This window comes from Stegodyphus dumicola, chromosome 1 (assembly GCF_044657685.1).
Source record: "Stegodyphus dumicola isolate Sdum_Otavi_A_Nest chromosome 1, ASM4465768v1".
Taxonomy (NCBI): domain Eukaryota; kingdom Metazoa; phylum Arthropoda; class Arachnida; order Araneae; family Eresidae; genus Stegodyphus; species Stegodyphus dumicola.
Genome location: NC_140768.1, coordinates 204082537 through 204098594, shown reverse-complemented (window position 1 = coordinate 204098594; position 16058 = coordinate 204082537). Strand labels below are relative to the sequence as shown.

Below are 16058 nucleotides of genomic sequence, written 5' to 3'. Positions count from 1 at the left end.
TTATTATTATTATTTCTTTTTTAAAGAAGGAGACGTAAAGACGTAAAAAATGTGCAGTGACAGGACTCGAATCTGGACTTGAAGAATACTTGTGCTTTCCGTACTTTCGAGTGTGTTTTTCGTTACACCACGAAAGCATGCTTTCTTCTTTCTTTCTTTTCGCCATCGACGGAACAGCTGGCACATGGGTTAGGTGCTTTTCAGCCTGTTGGATCCCATCGATGGAATTAAAAATAAATACACAAATTAATAGAAATAAAGAGCTCAGTTCTGTGTCCTCCAAAAATTGGCCACGCTAAACGAGAAACATTGAAAAAAGGACCAGAACATGGAAAGAAAGAGTGTATGGTGGGGACAGCTCAGACTAAGGGGGACACTTTTCACTATTATGGTACATGTTAGGCATACAGATATATTAAGGATATGCTACATCAGGTACATATGTAAACTAAGACATGCTGGAAAAAACGAGGGCTATTCACAAAGTTACTCACTTTTCGCTGCTGCGCGACGAGAGATAGTTCTAGTATCACCATCTTGGTGTTGGAGTGTCTGCTGAATCCCTCTGCATCCAGTTTTAGTCGTTGGCGGCACGTACTGCCTCTTCTTTGTTCACTGTGAATGTTTAAAATATGTGCGGCAATAGAAAATCCCTCCAGTTGTGAAGTACGATCAGTGATTAGATTTTTGTTCGCAAAAAACTGAGACCAAGTGAAATTTATCGGTAACTTTGTACTGTGTATTTAAACAACGTAATGAATGAAGCCGGAGTGAGAAATGTTTAAAAATCATTAATCATGTTTCAATGCACCATGCTTAAAAATAGCCGTACAAATTTTCACGAGGAAGCACGAAGTGTTTGGCCGAGCATAGTTAATGCTGAACTCGTAGAGAAAATTAATGAAAAGGTTCACGAAATCCACGACATCGCAATTTCGGAGTTTCCTCAAGTTTCACAATTTTATTGTTTGGTGTTGTGACGCAAGATCTAGGTTATCACAAGTTTTGTGCCATTTGGATACCAAGACCACAAAAAAAGGCGCATGGCAGCAACTTTCACATTTCTCCAGGCGTACCATGAACAGTGAATCACTTGATCGTGTCGTAACAGGAAAAGTGACCTTGGGTAAGTTCGTCACTTGTGAGACATTTGTGTGTGCCTGGCTTTAACACAGCTCTTCGGCGATGACTAGGCGCATGCAGGCGTCCGTGCATGGTTGAAGTTTCAGGCAGCAAATTTTTTATGACGATGCAGTTGCTCGTGTACCATTATGATAAGTGTCTTAATTTATACGAAGATTCTGTGAAAAAATAGCTAAAAAATTTGCCTTTCAAATGTAATAAAAATTTTTACTCTATTTTTTTTTTTAATTCTAGAACGTAAGTTACGTTCTGAATAGCCTATGTACACATTAAAAAGATCTTACTTGTTTAAAAAAGTTATTCATTTTTTAAAAATCATAGCTCATATAAAAATAATTATGATTGACCTTTTTCCTCAGATTCGTTCCGTAGACGGATACTTATTTGCATGCTTTGCCATGATCCCAATAAACCGACAATTACGATTTATCGAAATTTAAAATCCCTGCAATACATGTCAGAAATTATTTTTCCGAAGTCAAATGATGTTAACCATCTCACTTAGTTCGAAGTCTTAAGAAAACTTTCATTTTGCTCAATTTTCGTGGTGAACATTTATATGGCAAGTTTTTAAAGTCTTTATTTGTAAGCCATGAGAGTGAGAATGCCTATTCTGAGCTATATCTTGTAACCCTTGAGCACGTTCAAAGTATTTCAAGCTTCTTCTTGAATTTTCTATTTGTAATTGTATCCAGCATTTATTTTATACGCTCACACTTAAAGAGTACCTTTCTTAGTAACTGTAGATATGAATAAGTTGGCAGCATATTGAAATCAGTCAGGCGGTGTTTTCGTATTCAACACTTCTCTATCTTCTTTCCGTGCTTTCGGAAAGAACGGTGTGAAGTATGTTGGCAGTAAAAGCTTTTTAGGAAACAATATTTTCATAAATTGTTTCTGTCCCTGAGGCGCATACCTTCGCATATGGAACGATGATTTTAAAGTTTTAGTAGTATTTTTGTTACTTTCTTTATTCACGCTTTTGTCGAAAATGTATATGCAGGTTTGGAACGAAAAGAGGCCCCGTTCTTATATGCGTTTGCATTTTTGCCGTTTGTAGGATATTTTAAGGTAAATACTACTCTTCCACTCCAAGATAAAGAATTCCACAAACAGAAGATTTGAATACGTTTATGCCTCTAAAGGATTGTACTGAAATTGTGGTGCATGACTTAAATTTGCTGCTTTTATTTCTGAAGTCTCAAAAAGAGGTTTAAGGATCTTAGTGATAGAAAGGAAGTTTTTATAATTTTTTATGAATGGAAAAGTATTTTCAAAAAAAGTGCTTAACTTTCCTTGCTTATATTTTGCAATATGAGGTGGTTCAAAATTGCTGTGTTGAGAATTAGGCATTTAATCATTTACTAATTCAGAAGTCAAACAACAAAAATCAGGGTTATATTTACGCAGCTGAAGATGGTGGTTCGGTAAAACCATCGAAACTAGTCCTGTGAAAATTTTGTAAATATAACGCTGATTTTTGTTGTTTGATTTCTGAACTAGTATTTATTCGGCGTGTTATTGTGTCTTAATTTAATCATTTCTTAGTATTCTATACTTTAACAGGTTTCAATGTTATCAGTTTATATATGCAAGAAAAGAAACAGCAGCATCTAAGAGGTATTTTTCCCTTCCTTTCCGCACGACTTGATGGTCTAATTGGAAACATCTTCGCCGCGTATTCGAGAGGTTCGGGGTTGGAATCCCGGCTAGGATACTGTAAATTGTTCACGTCTCCAGCATCACAAAATCCTAATGACGCTACACATTAAACAATATTCGATTAAAACGGCTTAATAAAAAATTTCTGGAAGTAAATTTGAATGTTTAGGTTGATGTAAATTATAATTATTATAAAATTTTGTTTTGTTGCAAGCTAGATATCTATATAGATCTTTTTGAAAATTACACCAGATGAACCGGAAATTAGACATTTTATTTGAAATACATCATTAATGAACAAAGAATCTGTGCGCACGTATGCATACTTCTTTGTTCCTCATGTTGTGAAAACAATGGCGGCACCTGTAGCTACCAAAATTGTTATAAACGTAGTCCTCCGCCCCAGCACGTAGGCCCAGTCACCAGATATTGCTAAGCTTGTGACAAGAATTTTCGCCAAGGCTTGTTAGGAAGGTTTCTGCCCTTTTGGATACGTTAACTTCACAATGTAAATGTCCATCGAATTAAAATTACAAGATTTATAGCTTAATACACGAAACAGAACACGCAACACTATAAAATGCATAACAATTAAAATTCGATGAAATAAACGTAAACATTTACATATATTTACAAAAATATATATCAGACAGCAAAAAAATATTTGTAAAGTACTCCTATAAAATTTATTACACAACTTCGTATAAAATATACGTATTATAATCAAATGTAACTGTTTTTACTTATTCAGAAGTAAAAAGGCTGTCAATAGTCGTATTTAGATACCTACTTATCAGGAAGTATATAAGCCCATTTAAGTAAGTTAACATGAACAGATTTTAATACATGAATGTCTGCTACAATTATACTCATCACTTCTAATTCATTTGTGCGTCGACAAGCGAAATATTAGCCATTATTTCGTAATCGAAAACTTACCGCATTAATTTGAAACTTCGTGACAATTTTTGAAAGATTCATAAGAATTTGAACAACTTCAGTTTCTGCAGTTAATATCAAATGACATTCTAATTATTTGCAGTAATTATAAATCCATTTAGCTAATTTGTTGGTTAAAGAATACCGTGATTATGAAGTTATAAGTCATGAGGCTGTGGGATACTCTCAAGTAATTTAGAAAACTTTATACCACCTTTTCAAAAATGCTAGCAGCATAAAACTGTTATTTATATTTACAAATGGCGATTCTTATAATTTTTGGCTATTTATATAGCCAACATTTATAATATACTATTAATTAGTATTTAGCCTCTCTCTACCGTATATATCGTGTCTGGTTGGCATGTTCGGTATCGCACATATTATGTTCGGTTGACATGTACACTGAAAAAAAAAAGGCGGGGAGGACAGTTTTTTATATCTCCCGTTTTACTGGGCTGATTGACAAAATTCAAACTGCGTTTTTCATGTCCCGAAAGCGAGATTTAGGTTATATACTAGATTGATATATAGCATTGTTCCAACACAGGTATTTTGACACAAAATCGGACGTTTTCAGAAATAACATGACAATTTTTTTCCATATTTCGATTCGACTACTCAAATTACGCTTAGATATTAAATTTTGTAAAATTGAGTGCGAAATTTACGGAGAAATTAAAAAATTTATCTTGGCGAATTTTTTTCAGTTTTCGCCAAGAAAAATTCACTTGGCGAACCTCTTAACATGTGGCAACCAATTTTCCTTTCCCTTTCATTATACTGGAGCGGAAAAAAAGGGATCTCGCTCGTACCTTTTTACATTGTGCATGATCAGAAAAAAAGTCAATTCGTTCCTACTTCCAAATAATATTAGCAAAGCGTCTAAACCACAGTTTTATCGCTTTCAAAAAATATGCCAAATTTCAAAACGGGCCAATATATAAATTCACGTATATCTTCGGAAATTTTGAATAAAAAACTGTAATTTTTTAGGTATGCTTAGAAATACATCTACTTTAAGATGATGGTAAAATTTTACAGATTATAATTCAAAAATGTTTTTGATAAATTTATAAAAATTACTTAAAACTACAAATTTTAAAAATAAATCATAAAAAATGGGAGAATTTTATTTTTAATGAACCCGAATTTCGAAATGTGAAATTAAAAATCAAATAAGTATTTATACGTATAAGTATTTGATTATTAAATATATATACCAAACTCAATTAACATTGAGGAGCTAAAATTTTGAGAGCTAATTTTTTAAAAACTACTCCTACGATTTTTACAAACCTTGGCTGTTTGGCATAATTTGAGTCGTAGAATCGAAATATGGAAAAAAATTGGCATGTTATTTCAGAAAAAGTCCGATTTTGTGTTAAAATTTGTATATTAGAAAGATGCTATATATAAACCTAATACATATCGCGCTATATATAAACCTAATACAAGTCGCGCTTTCGAGACCTGAAAAACGGAAGTTGAATTCCGTCAATCGGCCCAATAGAACGGGAGATATGGGAACTGTCCCGCCTTTTTTTTTTTTTTTTTGTGTGTGTGTGTGTGCAGTATACGTACTATGTTCCTCTGACACGAATGAATTTGACAATACGTTGGGTATTCATGCATTCCATGAGTTTAAAAATAAGTTTGTATTTACATCTTTTCCGTCAATGATTTTACATCTTACAATATTAGTTGCAACATTTTATATTAATTGACCTCTATATGTTTAATATGTTGTTCAAGGTTTCATTCAGTGTTAATTCTGTGATAATTTTACGTATTCAGCAATTTTGATTTTACTTTGAACATCAAATCAGTTTCCAAGTAAGGATTTAATTTTCATTATTACTTCGTCTGCATCGAATTGGGCACTTACTATCTGTCAGTTCCGAAAAATTTACTGAGTACACCATTTACCAAACACTGCAACCCTGAATGATTACAAAGAAGATCTTATCTAATTTAACTAGCTCAAGAAGCCCAATTTTTAAGCATGTGAAACTAGGTCAAGCAAGAAACCTCAGCAGATGATACTAACAATATCCCTTATCATCCATTATTATTAAACAGAAGGAATACCATGGATACAGAAAAATGAAAACCAAAAGCCCGCGAAATAATTTTCTTTCTTTCTGTGTTACACAGGCGAAATCGGATATTCCGTTTGCTTCTAAGACGTATTGTGTTGCGAAACCTTTTCTAGGAATCAATGATTTCCGATAGCTGTTCGCTACATCAGAGCTACTGCTAAGAAATAAGTGCTGTGGGTCAACTACAGACGGAACAGGCTTCCATCAATCGTTACTAATCAGTTTCGTTAGTAATGACTCAGTTCTTGTTCGATTCTATAATGGCCATCGCAGAGCTATTGCTTTTCATGCTCTTGAAACCATTATTAGTTAGCTTCAAGATTAATTTTCTAGCATTAAGTATTACTGAAAGACCATTACTTGAACTGTCATAAAACTACTAAGAATGATGTCTGATTAGTTAATTGCTCTATATAGAGATTTAAAGAAATCTGATTGGACTGGAGTTATTTCCTTTATATGTGTTTTCAGTGATAGCGCTTGTTAATGTAAATAAAAAATTTATAATGTTTTTTGATCTTGATCTGCAAAAATAAAATTGTAAATCTAAGTTGTTACAGGATCTCCGTAATGTAGAAATTCCGGTTAGTTAAATATTCAGTATTGCTTTGGCTGGTTGAAAAGTAAAATCCCCATGCTTTTAAAAGCAATATTTATAGAGATGTGCATAATAACTAATTCCAGTATACCAGATACAAATTTACAAATAAGGCGTAATCATGATTGCCAATTCGAGTATTCGTTTTATGCGCTGTCTTTAAATTAACTTTCAAAAATTCATGAATGGGCAATGAGTATAGGAAAACTTTCAAAACAAATAAAGATTTTTCGAAAATCACCAGAGTTTATATATATATATATATATATATATAATATAAAAAAATACGATGGCTTTGCTCTACGCGAACACGCAACCTCCAATTAACTTTCTGCAATTTAGGATCTTTCCTCTAGACCAGTACCTTCCAGAACCTTCGCGCCTATAACATAACCGCTACTATAAATACTCAGTACGCGCCATTTTGGGTGAGAAGCTTTCCTCTCTCTGTGCCGTTAGGGTCTACGCTACTGCGCTTCTCATAAGTTATGACGCATCAAAGTTAAAATACTCTTATTTAGTAACGAATAAATAATTTACAATGATATTTGAATTAAAGATATGGAATAAAGATACACAGTTTAAAAGCTAATTAATTTTTGTGCCTTCATTGGATTTTTCCTTGCCACTCTGCAAAAACCATGCCCGAACTTTGATGCCAAGCTTCACCACGACTGCTAAAATATCACACACACACACATATATATATATATACTAAAGAAATGTTGATTATATTATTTACTAATATACGAGTAAATTTAGTAGAATGTATCAAAAAAAGGGAACCCATATGTAGCAAGTGTAATTCCGAAAACTGTGTTTGAAAGGAACTTGAATGTAAATCATGAAAAAAAAAAAAAAAAAACGTTTTAAGGGGACTTGAATTTAAATCATGAATAATAAAATTTCAAACTTTGAAAAGAAACTAAAAATTAAAAAACAAGTAATTATAGCTATTGATGGGAAATTAGCTGACTTTTCAAGGGAAACAAACCATCTTCAAAAGTCAACTAATTCAGATGAATCATGAATCTAGTCAGATGAATGACCATGCGGTGTCCAAGCACTCGTTTTTGTTTTTCGACATTACTGCGGTCGAGGTTATTTCGAATCTGGCGCTTCAATGCATACATGCACGTTTCATTTAAAAGCTTGTAAATCGTAAGACAAAACAAGCAATACAATGTAAGAAAAATTATCAAATTTCGAAATAAGATTACAGAAGATATATGAAGTTACTGAATATGTTGCTGACGGTTTGTAGCACAAAAAATTAGCAGACTTGATCACATGAATATTTTAATAGGCAGCGAGTGTTTTTGAAATTAGGAATAAAACTTCAAAATATATAAGAATTTTCTTCCTTTAAACTTAAAAGTTTTATTTTTCCTATATTAAAATGCTATTCACTTACATGGTTTCATAAAATTAAAACTGAAATTAAACTTAAAAATACATAAGAATTTTCTCCCTTTAGACTTAAAGATCTATTTTTCCTATATTAAAATGTTATTCACTTACATGTTTTCATAAAATTAAAACTAAAATGCATATTCTCTGAACTGTTATTTTACAGTGTTATTTTCTACTTATCCCAGTAATTAATTCCTAATTGTATCAATATAACGTTAACAATAAATCAATATACTATATTACTATAGAAATGTTTTTATTTAAGAAATTTTAGAATCTGTGAATAGAATAAATCTGGTACGCTAAATTAAAAAACCACGTTTGTGGATAATCATTTAGTTTGATATGGCGGTCGTCGTAGCAGATTAAAATCATCTGTATTCCTGACGGGTAGTGTTGGCGAAGTTTACTGTGGTAGGTTTTGCAACTATAAATAATTGAATAATTAGAGTTCGTCTGTCTTAATATCATAATTAGAAACAAAATACTATTTATATAGTGTAGAGTTACCATAAACAAGGACACGAGATGAGCATCGATTCGCTTACAGACTAACTTAGCGCATAGTTGCCACAAATACTCATTTCGCTAATTGTATGTTTTAATTTGAAACTCCGTTTTAGAAACATGAAAGTAGTCACTTGTTGTGATTCCTCTTTACTATATATGTATAATTATCAGATAGCTTAGACAGGGAGGAATATTTGAATTAATGTTATTAATTTTACATAATTTCTTTGCAGTTCCACCCGTCGTAGAAGCCACTATATCTCCAGAAGATGCAAAAGAAGGTGATAGTATCTCCCTTTTCTGTGACATCCTTGAAGGCAATCCCCAGAATCTGAAACGAGTCCGGTGGTACAGATATGAAGATTTCTTGCATGAAACTACAGAAAGAGAGATTGTGTGGGTTGGAGCGTCACGGAATACTTCTGGAGTATATTCCTGTGAAGGACAAAATACGGCTGGCTGGGGAGAAAGATCAGAGCCGAAGGAGCTCATTGTTCGCTGTAAGTACGACACAGCATTTGAAATTTTAGTGATTAGATAGTCAAGAAATGTTCAGAATACATTTTAAGCGCGTTTTTCTAAAAGATTTTGTATTTACTTCCTATCCTTTTGAAACATCTTTTTACGATTTTATAACGCACTACCTGTATCATTTATATACTGCAAAAAAAGCATAATTGCTTGAAATTTAAATCCTTGGAAATATATCAAGAATCAAAATGTCCAAAGCACCATTTAATATTTTTAATTTTTTTCAGGCGCGGGTTCTAAAACTTTTATGACTTTTTAAATTGTTTTGCACGGAAAAAAATACCTTCTTTTTCGTACCATTAGTTTTAAGTGCATAAAAATACACTGTGTACTGTAATAAATACAAAACGTTAGTGAAAATGATAGATACACCAATTTCAGACGTAAAAATAATTTTTAAAATATGAACAAGAAATGGCCTAATAAATTTAAAGAAAGAATATAAATAAATTTTCAATCACTTATTATTAATTTATTATTTTATAGTTTTATGTCATATTAAAAAAATCACTATTTTATTATTTTAATTTATTATTTTACGGTTTTTAATTATGAAGTCAATAAAGTGTAAAAATATATTATTTTATTATTTTAGAGGTTTTATTTTTGATGTCAATTAAAGTTAAAAATTGATTATTGTATTTTTCATTATTAGCCCAAAGGAGTGTTAGCCCAAAAGGGCTATTAGTCTCAAAACAGAATTTTGCGTTGAATCACTCTAAAAGTCTGAACCGCTTTTAAAATCGTTGCTACCAAATATTATCGCCCTGTATTACATTTAAAGAAATTAAATAATGAAGAATTTGCCTGAATTCATGCATGCTTTTCGCATTGTGAAGAAACAACGGTACCTAGAGCCATCAGATTCCGAATACTATAATCCTCCACCTGAATATCAACAGCTGGAAGTCCGAATGTTGAATTTCGAATTTGTTTTATTACATATTTCATATTTTGTAAAACTCTAACGAAGTTTTGATTAACAAACTCAATGATTTCAAAGGCAGCATTGGCAACACCTCACGGGAAAAAACAGTTTTATCTCCAGCGCACGAGACTGTCTACCGGAAATTCTAAAGAAAGATTGTTTTTAAACATTTTTAGCCCAAATTATCTTGAAGCGTGTATGTGCATATAAATGAAAACGCTCCCCTTTGGGCATAGTATAAAATCTGAAAGCATTCAGATTTTTTTTTTTTTTTGTTATTATTTCATAGTTTTTATTTTTGATGTTAATTAAAAGTAAAATTTTATTTGAATTTATGCACAATTTAAACTTTTAAACATTTTAAATAGTAAAAATGTACTAAGCGCACAATTTAATTTTTTTAACTGCTAGAAAGTTTAGCTACGCATCTTAAGGTTAAATTCACCTCACCTTTTATAAAATTTAAATTGCCTACGATTCAAGGTCAGGAAACAATCGGCATTTCCAATGCAATATTTATGCATAATACATGAGGCAAATCATAGATAAGTTGCAATTTCAACTAGAGCTGTGTAGTAAAAACTAAAGTCTTGGATCTGTAAATTCCTGGAGAAGTTTTTCTTAATTTTGTGCAAATTAGAAAGGATCTTATTAAATTTGATATTTAATATTTCTTACATATAGAAACTCATTTGCTATAGTATGTTGACTGTCAAACAACGTTTAGAAATATTTGCAAGTATGTCATTTTATCATCAAGATTTATTATTTTTGAATGCATACTTTCAGCTCTGAATTTTCATATTAATATTTTCTTATTTTTAATTGTCGCATGCTCATATTTGCATGATAACTGGAAGAAACAGTTCGAAGAAATGATTATTAGGGGCAACAAGAGATCTTATTATGCTTTGAATAAATTTCTCTTTGCTTATTATGCTTTGAATAAATTTTTCAAACTACTTAAATTTCATTTAATAAAAATATTTAAAATCATGTCTTTATCTGTACAACTTGATAATCCGAAATCTGTTTAAAAAATGTCTGTACGTAGCAGTTCTCTTAAGGTCCCTCGAACAGTCTGGCGATTAGCTGAAGCAATTCGAACTGAAGCATATTTAGGATACCTACAGTCGTCCTGTCTGTAAGTAGCAGAAATGCATAAAATCCAATCGTACAAGTAAATAAAATGTAAGATAAAACTACTTGACACAATACTTTTTAATTCTGTATATTTCTGAAAGAAAGATAAAGGGCAAAGGAAGATAGACTCTTTACTCCTTCCTCGATTAAAATTTGATTGGCATTGGACAAATACATTTCTGATGCACATAGGTCTTTGTCAACTATAATGTTTCAGCTGTTATGAATTTTCATGGGTTTTCCAAATTAGCACATTGTAGAAACAAATCAGGCGTAGAGTTTTTACTAAGGTTGTGATAAATTTAAATTTTAAAATAGTTAGAGCTAGCTATATATGTTCATGACACATTAGCTTTAAAAATTGAGAGTTTTACAATTTAAAATTGAATATGCTAATAGATTAATGCAAATTATCTATACAAAAAATAACTTTATTTGGTGAACTCGAAGTTTTATACCCACGTGATTATGAGTTAATGATTAGCGTATGAAACCGGAATTCGTCTGGAGTTTGGGCAAGACACTGTCCATTTCTTTGCAGCAGCTCGCCTGTCTTGTTTTCTGCAGACAGCATCCAAACAAAATAATATTGATATTATAATTTTCAACGAGGACTAGACTTCCGAGGATCTTCTAGCCTTCCTCCTTAGTCTTCTTTCAGTGGAGGAAAGCAGCGTCCTAAAAGCAAGGAGAAGCAATTGTCAACATTACAAGCAAGAATATTAACAACATAAAGCACTGAAGAGTAAAATATAATGTCGATTTTTCATTCTAAAACTCTGTTTACTGAATTGTTTTTGTGTCGAGTTATCATTCCTACTATTGTTTGTCAATATACAATGACTCTTATGAGAATTTACAACTAATGTGTCCAGAAGGGATACAGTTCAACTGGTTGGGGGATCTTAACGCACTCACTGATCACTGATCAAACGGCATGTACCTCGTCCGCATCGCTGTTAGAAATCTTACAATCACTGTTATGAACATCGGGTTAGGAAATTAGGTCTGTATCACAGCATTAAGTAGCCGCATGTACTACGAATGCGACGACGTCTGCATCGCAATGATTGTCAACAAGACGACGATTGCTTTGGCTGCCTTTGACGCCACAGCATAGTAATTATCTCTTGCAGTGGTGTGTTAGGCTACAAACGTGGACACATCAATAGTGTGACATCGTCTTTCCTGACGAATTCCACTTTACTTACCATATCACGATGAATGTTACGTCCCAAAACAAAGAGAACGGATGTTGGTAAACCTGCATTCTCCAGTATTGCACCAATCAGCACCTGGATAGATGAGATAGAGTGCCACTGAGTATGCATCTCATTCATCTCTAGTTCGTGTATCCGGTGATTTCCAGTCACCTTTACATTACTTACGTTTTAATACATGTGGTCATGCCACACCTTCAAAGCGTCCATCTATCGCCCCACCTTTAAAGAGGACACAACATACCGCATGTTATCCACACTGTCTTTTGTTTGTTGGGTAGCTGCTTTGGCTGGTGTGTTTATCAGATAGCCCATCAAATGAAGACATCTGGTCAATTATTGGAGAGAAATTAGCACGACAACACCTGTTACCTAGTATGAAAGATGAACTTTCGCATAAACTAAAAGCTGAGTGAACTGATACACCTATAATTGGCATTTAAAGTATGTTTGTATCCATCTCAGTCGTATAAAAGCTACTAATTTTGCTCGGGATACAGGTTTTTGCATGTCTTGCGTCTCAGAATTACCAGAAACATTATTCACTTTGTCTTTTTTCACAATTTATTCGTAAAATAGCTTTATTCTTTCCGTCATGGTGTAGCAATGGTAGAGGCCAGCTGCATATAACGCAAAGAGCTTATACAAATTTGCATAAATTAAGCAACTTTTATCCCTCTTAAAATTTAACAATAGTTAACTCATACCTTTTCTAATCTAAGGTGTTTAGTTATAGATAAATGCAATAAAAATACCCATTTTCTGTCTTAAGTGAAATGGCAATAAATATCTTATAAAGTAATACTTTTAATAAATCAAATATGATTGCACTAAGATTTCTGATTCCTAGACACAGTTTAACAAAACAACGGATAATCTTTTAACATATGGTGAATAAAATGTTTTATGACGACTAACAACTAAATTAAAGTGTTTTACATCATGTGAATTAAAAAAGATAAGAATGTGAAATATCACTATGCTTGTGCGCTTACTAGATAAAAAGAAAAAAAAAGCGAGCTTCTGAGACGACACATGACAAAGACATAAGCGGAAAACTGAATGCACTTTTCAACTTAAATATCCCTTAACTACTTTCCACTGGAATGCTCAAAGGAAAAAAAGTAAGTTAAAAAGTTAGTCAACAATCCTTTAATTCTCGTTATTGGTAAGAAAGAAGCACTCAAAAAGTTTAGATTGCTCGAACATTTCGAAAGCAGGAACTTTGTAATCTCAAAAATGCTGCGTTCAAAGTGAGGAAAAAGTTCTCTAAAGCATCATTAACATGTAAAGAGCAATCTATGTGAGCTGCACACAGAGACGACGAGACATTTAATTGCCTTAAATTAAAAATGTACCTGTTTTTACCAGTGTTAGCACTAACTCTGGAAACATTTTCTGCAAATTTATATGAAGTAGCTAAAAAAAGTAGAGAAAAAATAATCAGGTAAATACTTACTCCGAATTCAGGTGGATAATTTTCAGTTTCAAGAGAGAGTGAAAGCAGCGTTAGCGCTTGTGTCATCTTAGTGTAGGCTGTAATGAAGAAGGTGTAATAAGAAAATAAAATAAAACGGTGTAAAAAAGACTAAAACAATTTTCATTAAGTTCTTATGCTAAGGGAAGTCTGTTCCGCTCTCTTTAGCTAAGGTATTAAAATTACAGACTAATTTTCGTTCTTTCATTTACTTTGAAGCAAGTAGTATCTTCGCGAAAACTTCCTAAATTATCAGCCATTTACTTTTTCAAGCCTCATTGCTTAACGGCAAAATGGCATAAGTGTAAATTTCTAACATTTCCACAGAGCGTCTTAAAGTATCTATCATTTAGTTTAAGATACCGTTGCTATACAGTAAAACGATATACAGCTAAGTGTCTAATCATTTTATACTAAGAGCATTTGCAAGAAAACTGTGCATGATGACTTTAAGTAAGGTAAATGTTGCACCACTAATCTTTGATAGTTACCTCCTCTCTCACTGAATCTCTCTAGTATGCGTAGAATATTATACAAAATAAAAGCTGTTCTAAAAGTGCTTCAGCTGAAGATTTACTTCATTTTTAACTTGTTTTATGTTCACCACTTGGATTGTGAGACTTAATGAAGAAATGCAAATTTATAACTGTGTACTCAAAGTGCAGCTTTATGATATTGTCTGACGCAAGATATATGTTAACATCATCCATGCCAATCCAAAACTGAGATATTTCTTATTACTTGATATAAGCTGCAGATTTGACAACATTTGAGAATGATGTTTTCCTCTCGCCGACGCATGAAGACCAATAGACCGTAAGCTAGCTTTTAGTCTTCCCCTTTCTCTGAAGTATTCTAAAGATCATTTATTAGTATCGTATCAAAGTTTAAACTGTCAAAATGGAAAATGTCAGTATGTTCAAAGATTTCAATCTGGAGAATAATTTTCTTTAAAATAATATTCAGAAAGAGTGCTTAAAAAATTTAATAACACTCTGATAAGGCCTTCGGAAGAAATGATTCTGGTATTGAATACTCCTGCATGGTACTTGGGAGTAGAAGTATTGTACGTCTTATTCATGCAACTGCCCACCAGCAGCCGAGCGGTAAAATCGCTGAACACTGGTAGTTCGGTCCAAAGTTCGAATCTCGCAAACGGGATGGCTGTATGGGCGTTTCCGCGGATTTTCCCATGTGTAATGTGTATACAAGCCAGTTTCCCTTAAAAGGCCCTCCACGAAGGCAACCCCCGCCTTAAGCAGGTAGCCCTCCAATCTTTGCCGTAATCATATAAACCAAACCCTTACTCATGCAATATACTATTTGTAATATTTCATAAATTTTGACAGCGTGAAATGGCAATTTGAGATACTGACGCTTCACAAATAGACATATGCTTAAGCAGAAATTCAAACCGAGCATTTAATAAAGGTTTAGATTTCTTACCTTTAGAAATTTCATTAGCAAAGCATCCTCAAAACATGTTCATTATCGCCTTCCATCACGCTACCATGCATTCATCATCCGCTCGATCTGACAACTGTTACCATTATGTAAAATAACTAATGTTGATTTATCTTATTCCGTTCGTGGAAAATAGTTAGTTTTTAGAATGCCGCAGGGATACTGAAAAAGATTTTTTGTTTACCTTTCGAATTACTATCTTAAACTTGGCAAACTAAAAATTAAAAGCAAGAAACTCACCTTTTAATAATTTAAATGTTTATTTTATTTTAAGACTAAATCGCATATTTGTAAGTTAAAGTACATTAATTTTATAATGCTTCAAAATGATAATTTTATGAAACGTTTCAGCGTAACTGTAATCGATATAAGATGTCCCTAACATTTTAGTTTGAAACAGACGCATTGGGTTTATAGCATAGTTTGTTTTGTTTATGTTTTCACCTTTTTCGCACTAACAGTTTTGAAAGTTTATGAATTTAGAATATTCACTAATATATAATTCAGGATAATAAATTCAAAATTAACTTTGAAATGCATATTTAATTTGCATATATATAAGAAATTTAATTTTTTGTTTATGTTATCGCATTTTGTGATGCAAAATTTACATTTTAAAGATTTTTAAACTTTCTTACACTAACTATTTTGCATTAATATGCATTTCTATACATATTTATCAAAATTCTACAGCAAACAGGTCAATTAAATTCATACTTCCTGAAACAAAAATTCTAATTAGCTAGAAAAAGTAAAGTTTATTGATTCGACGTAAAGAAAACTTAAAATGATCTTGATTCGTGATCTTACAGCAACTAACATATCAACTTAAGATAAATATTACGCGACTAAAGTATTCCTTAATTGAAATGTACGAAAGAAATAGCTTCACATACAATAAGCAGCCTGTCATTATTCCAGTCACGTT

General features: G+C 32.4%; 1 protein-coding gene across 1 annotated transcript in view; it reads left to right on the top strand.

Moving 5' to 3' along the window:
• The window catches only part of LOC118199035 (hemicentin-2-like), a gene marked incomplete at its 5' end in the record, with an annotated part of 837377 nt that overhangs the window by 297821 nt on the left and 523498 nt on the right, over positions 1 to 16058 (top strand). Inside the window, one exon of the mRNA XM_085806510.1 lies at positions 8601 to 8867. Within this exon, the coding sequence (XP_085662636.1) occupies positions 8601 to 8867 (267 nt within the window). The remainder of the gene's footprint in view (positions 1 to 8600; positions 8868 to 16058) is intronic.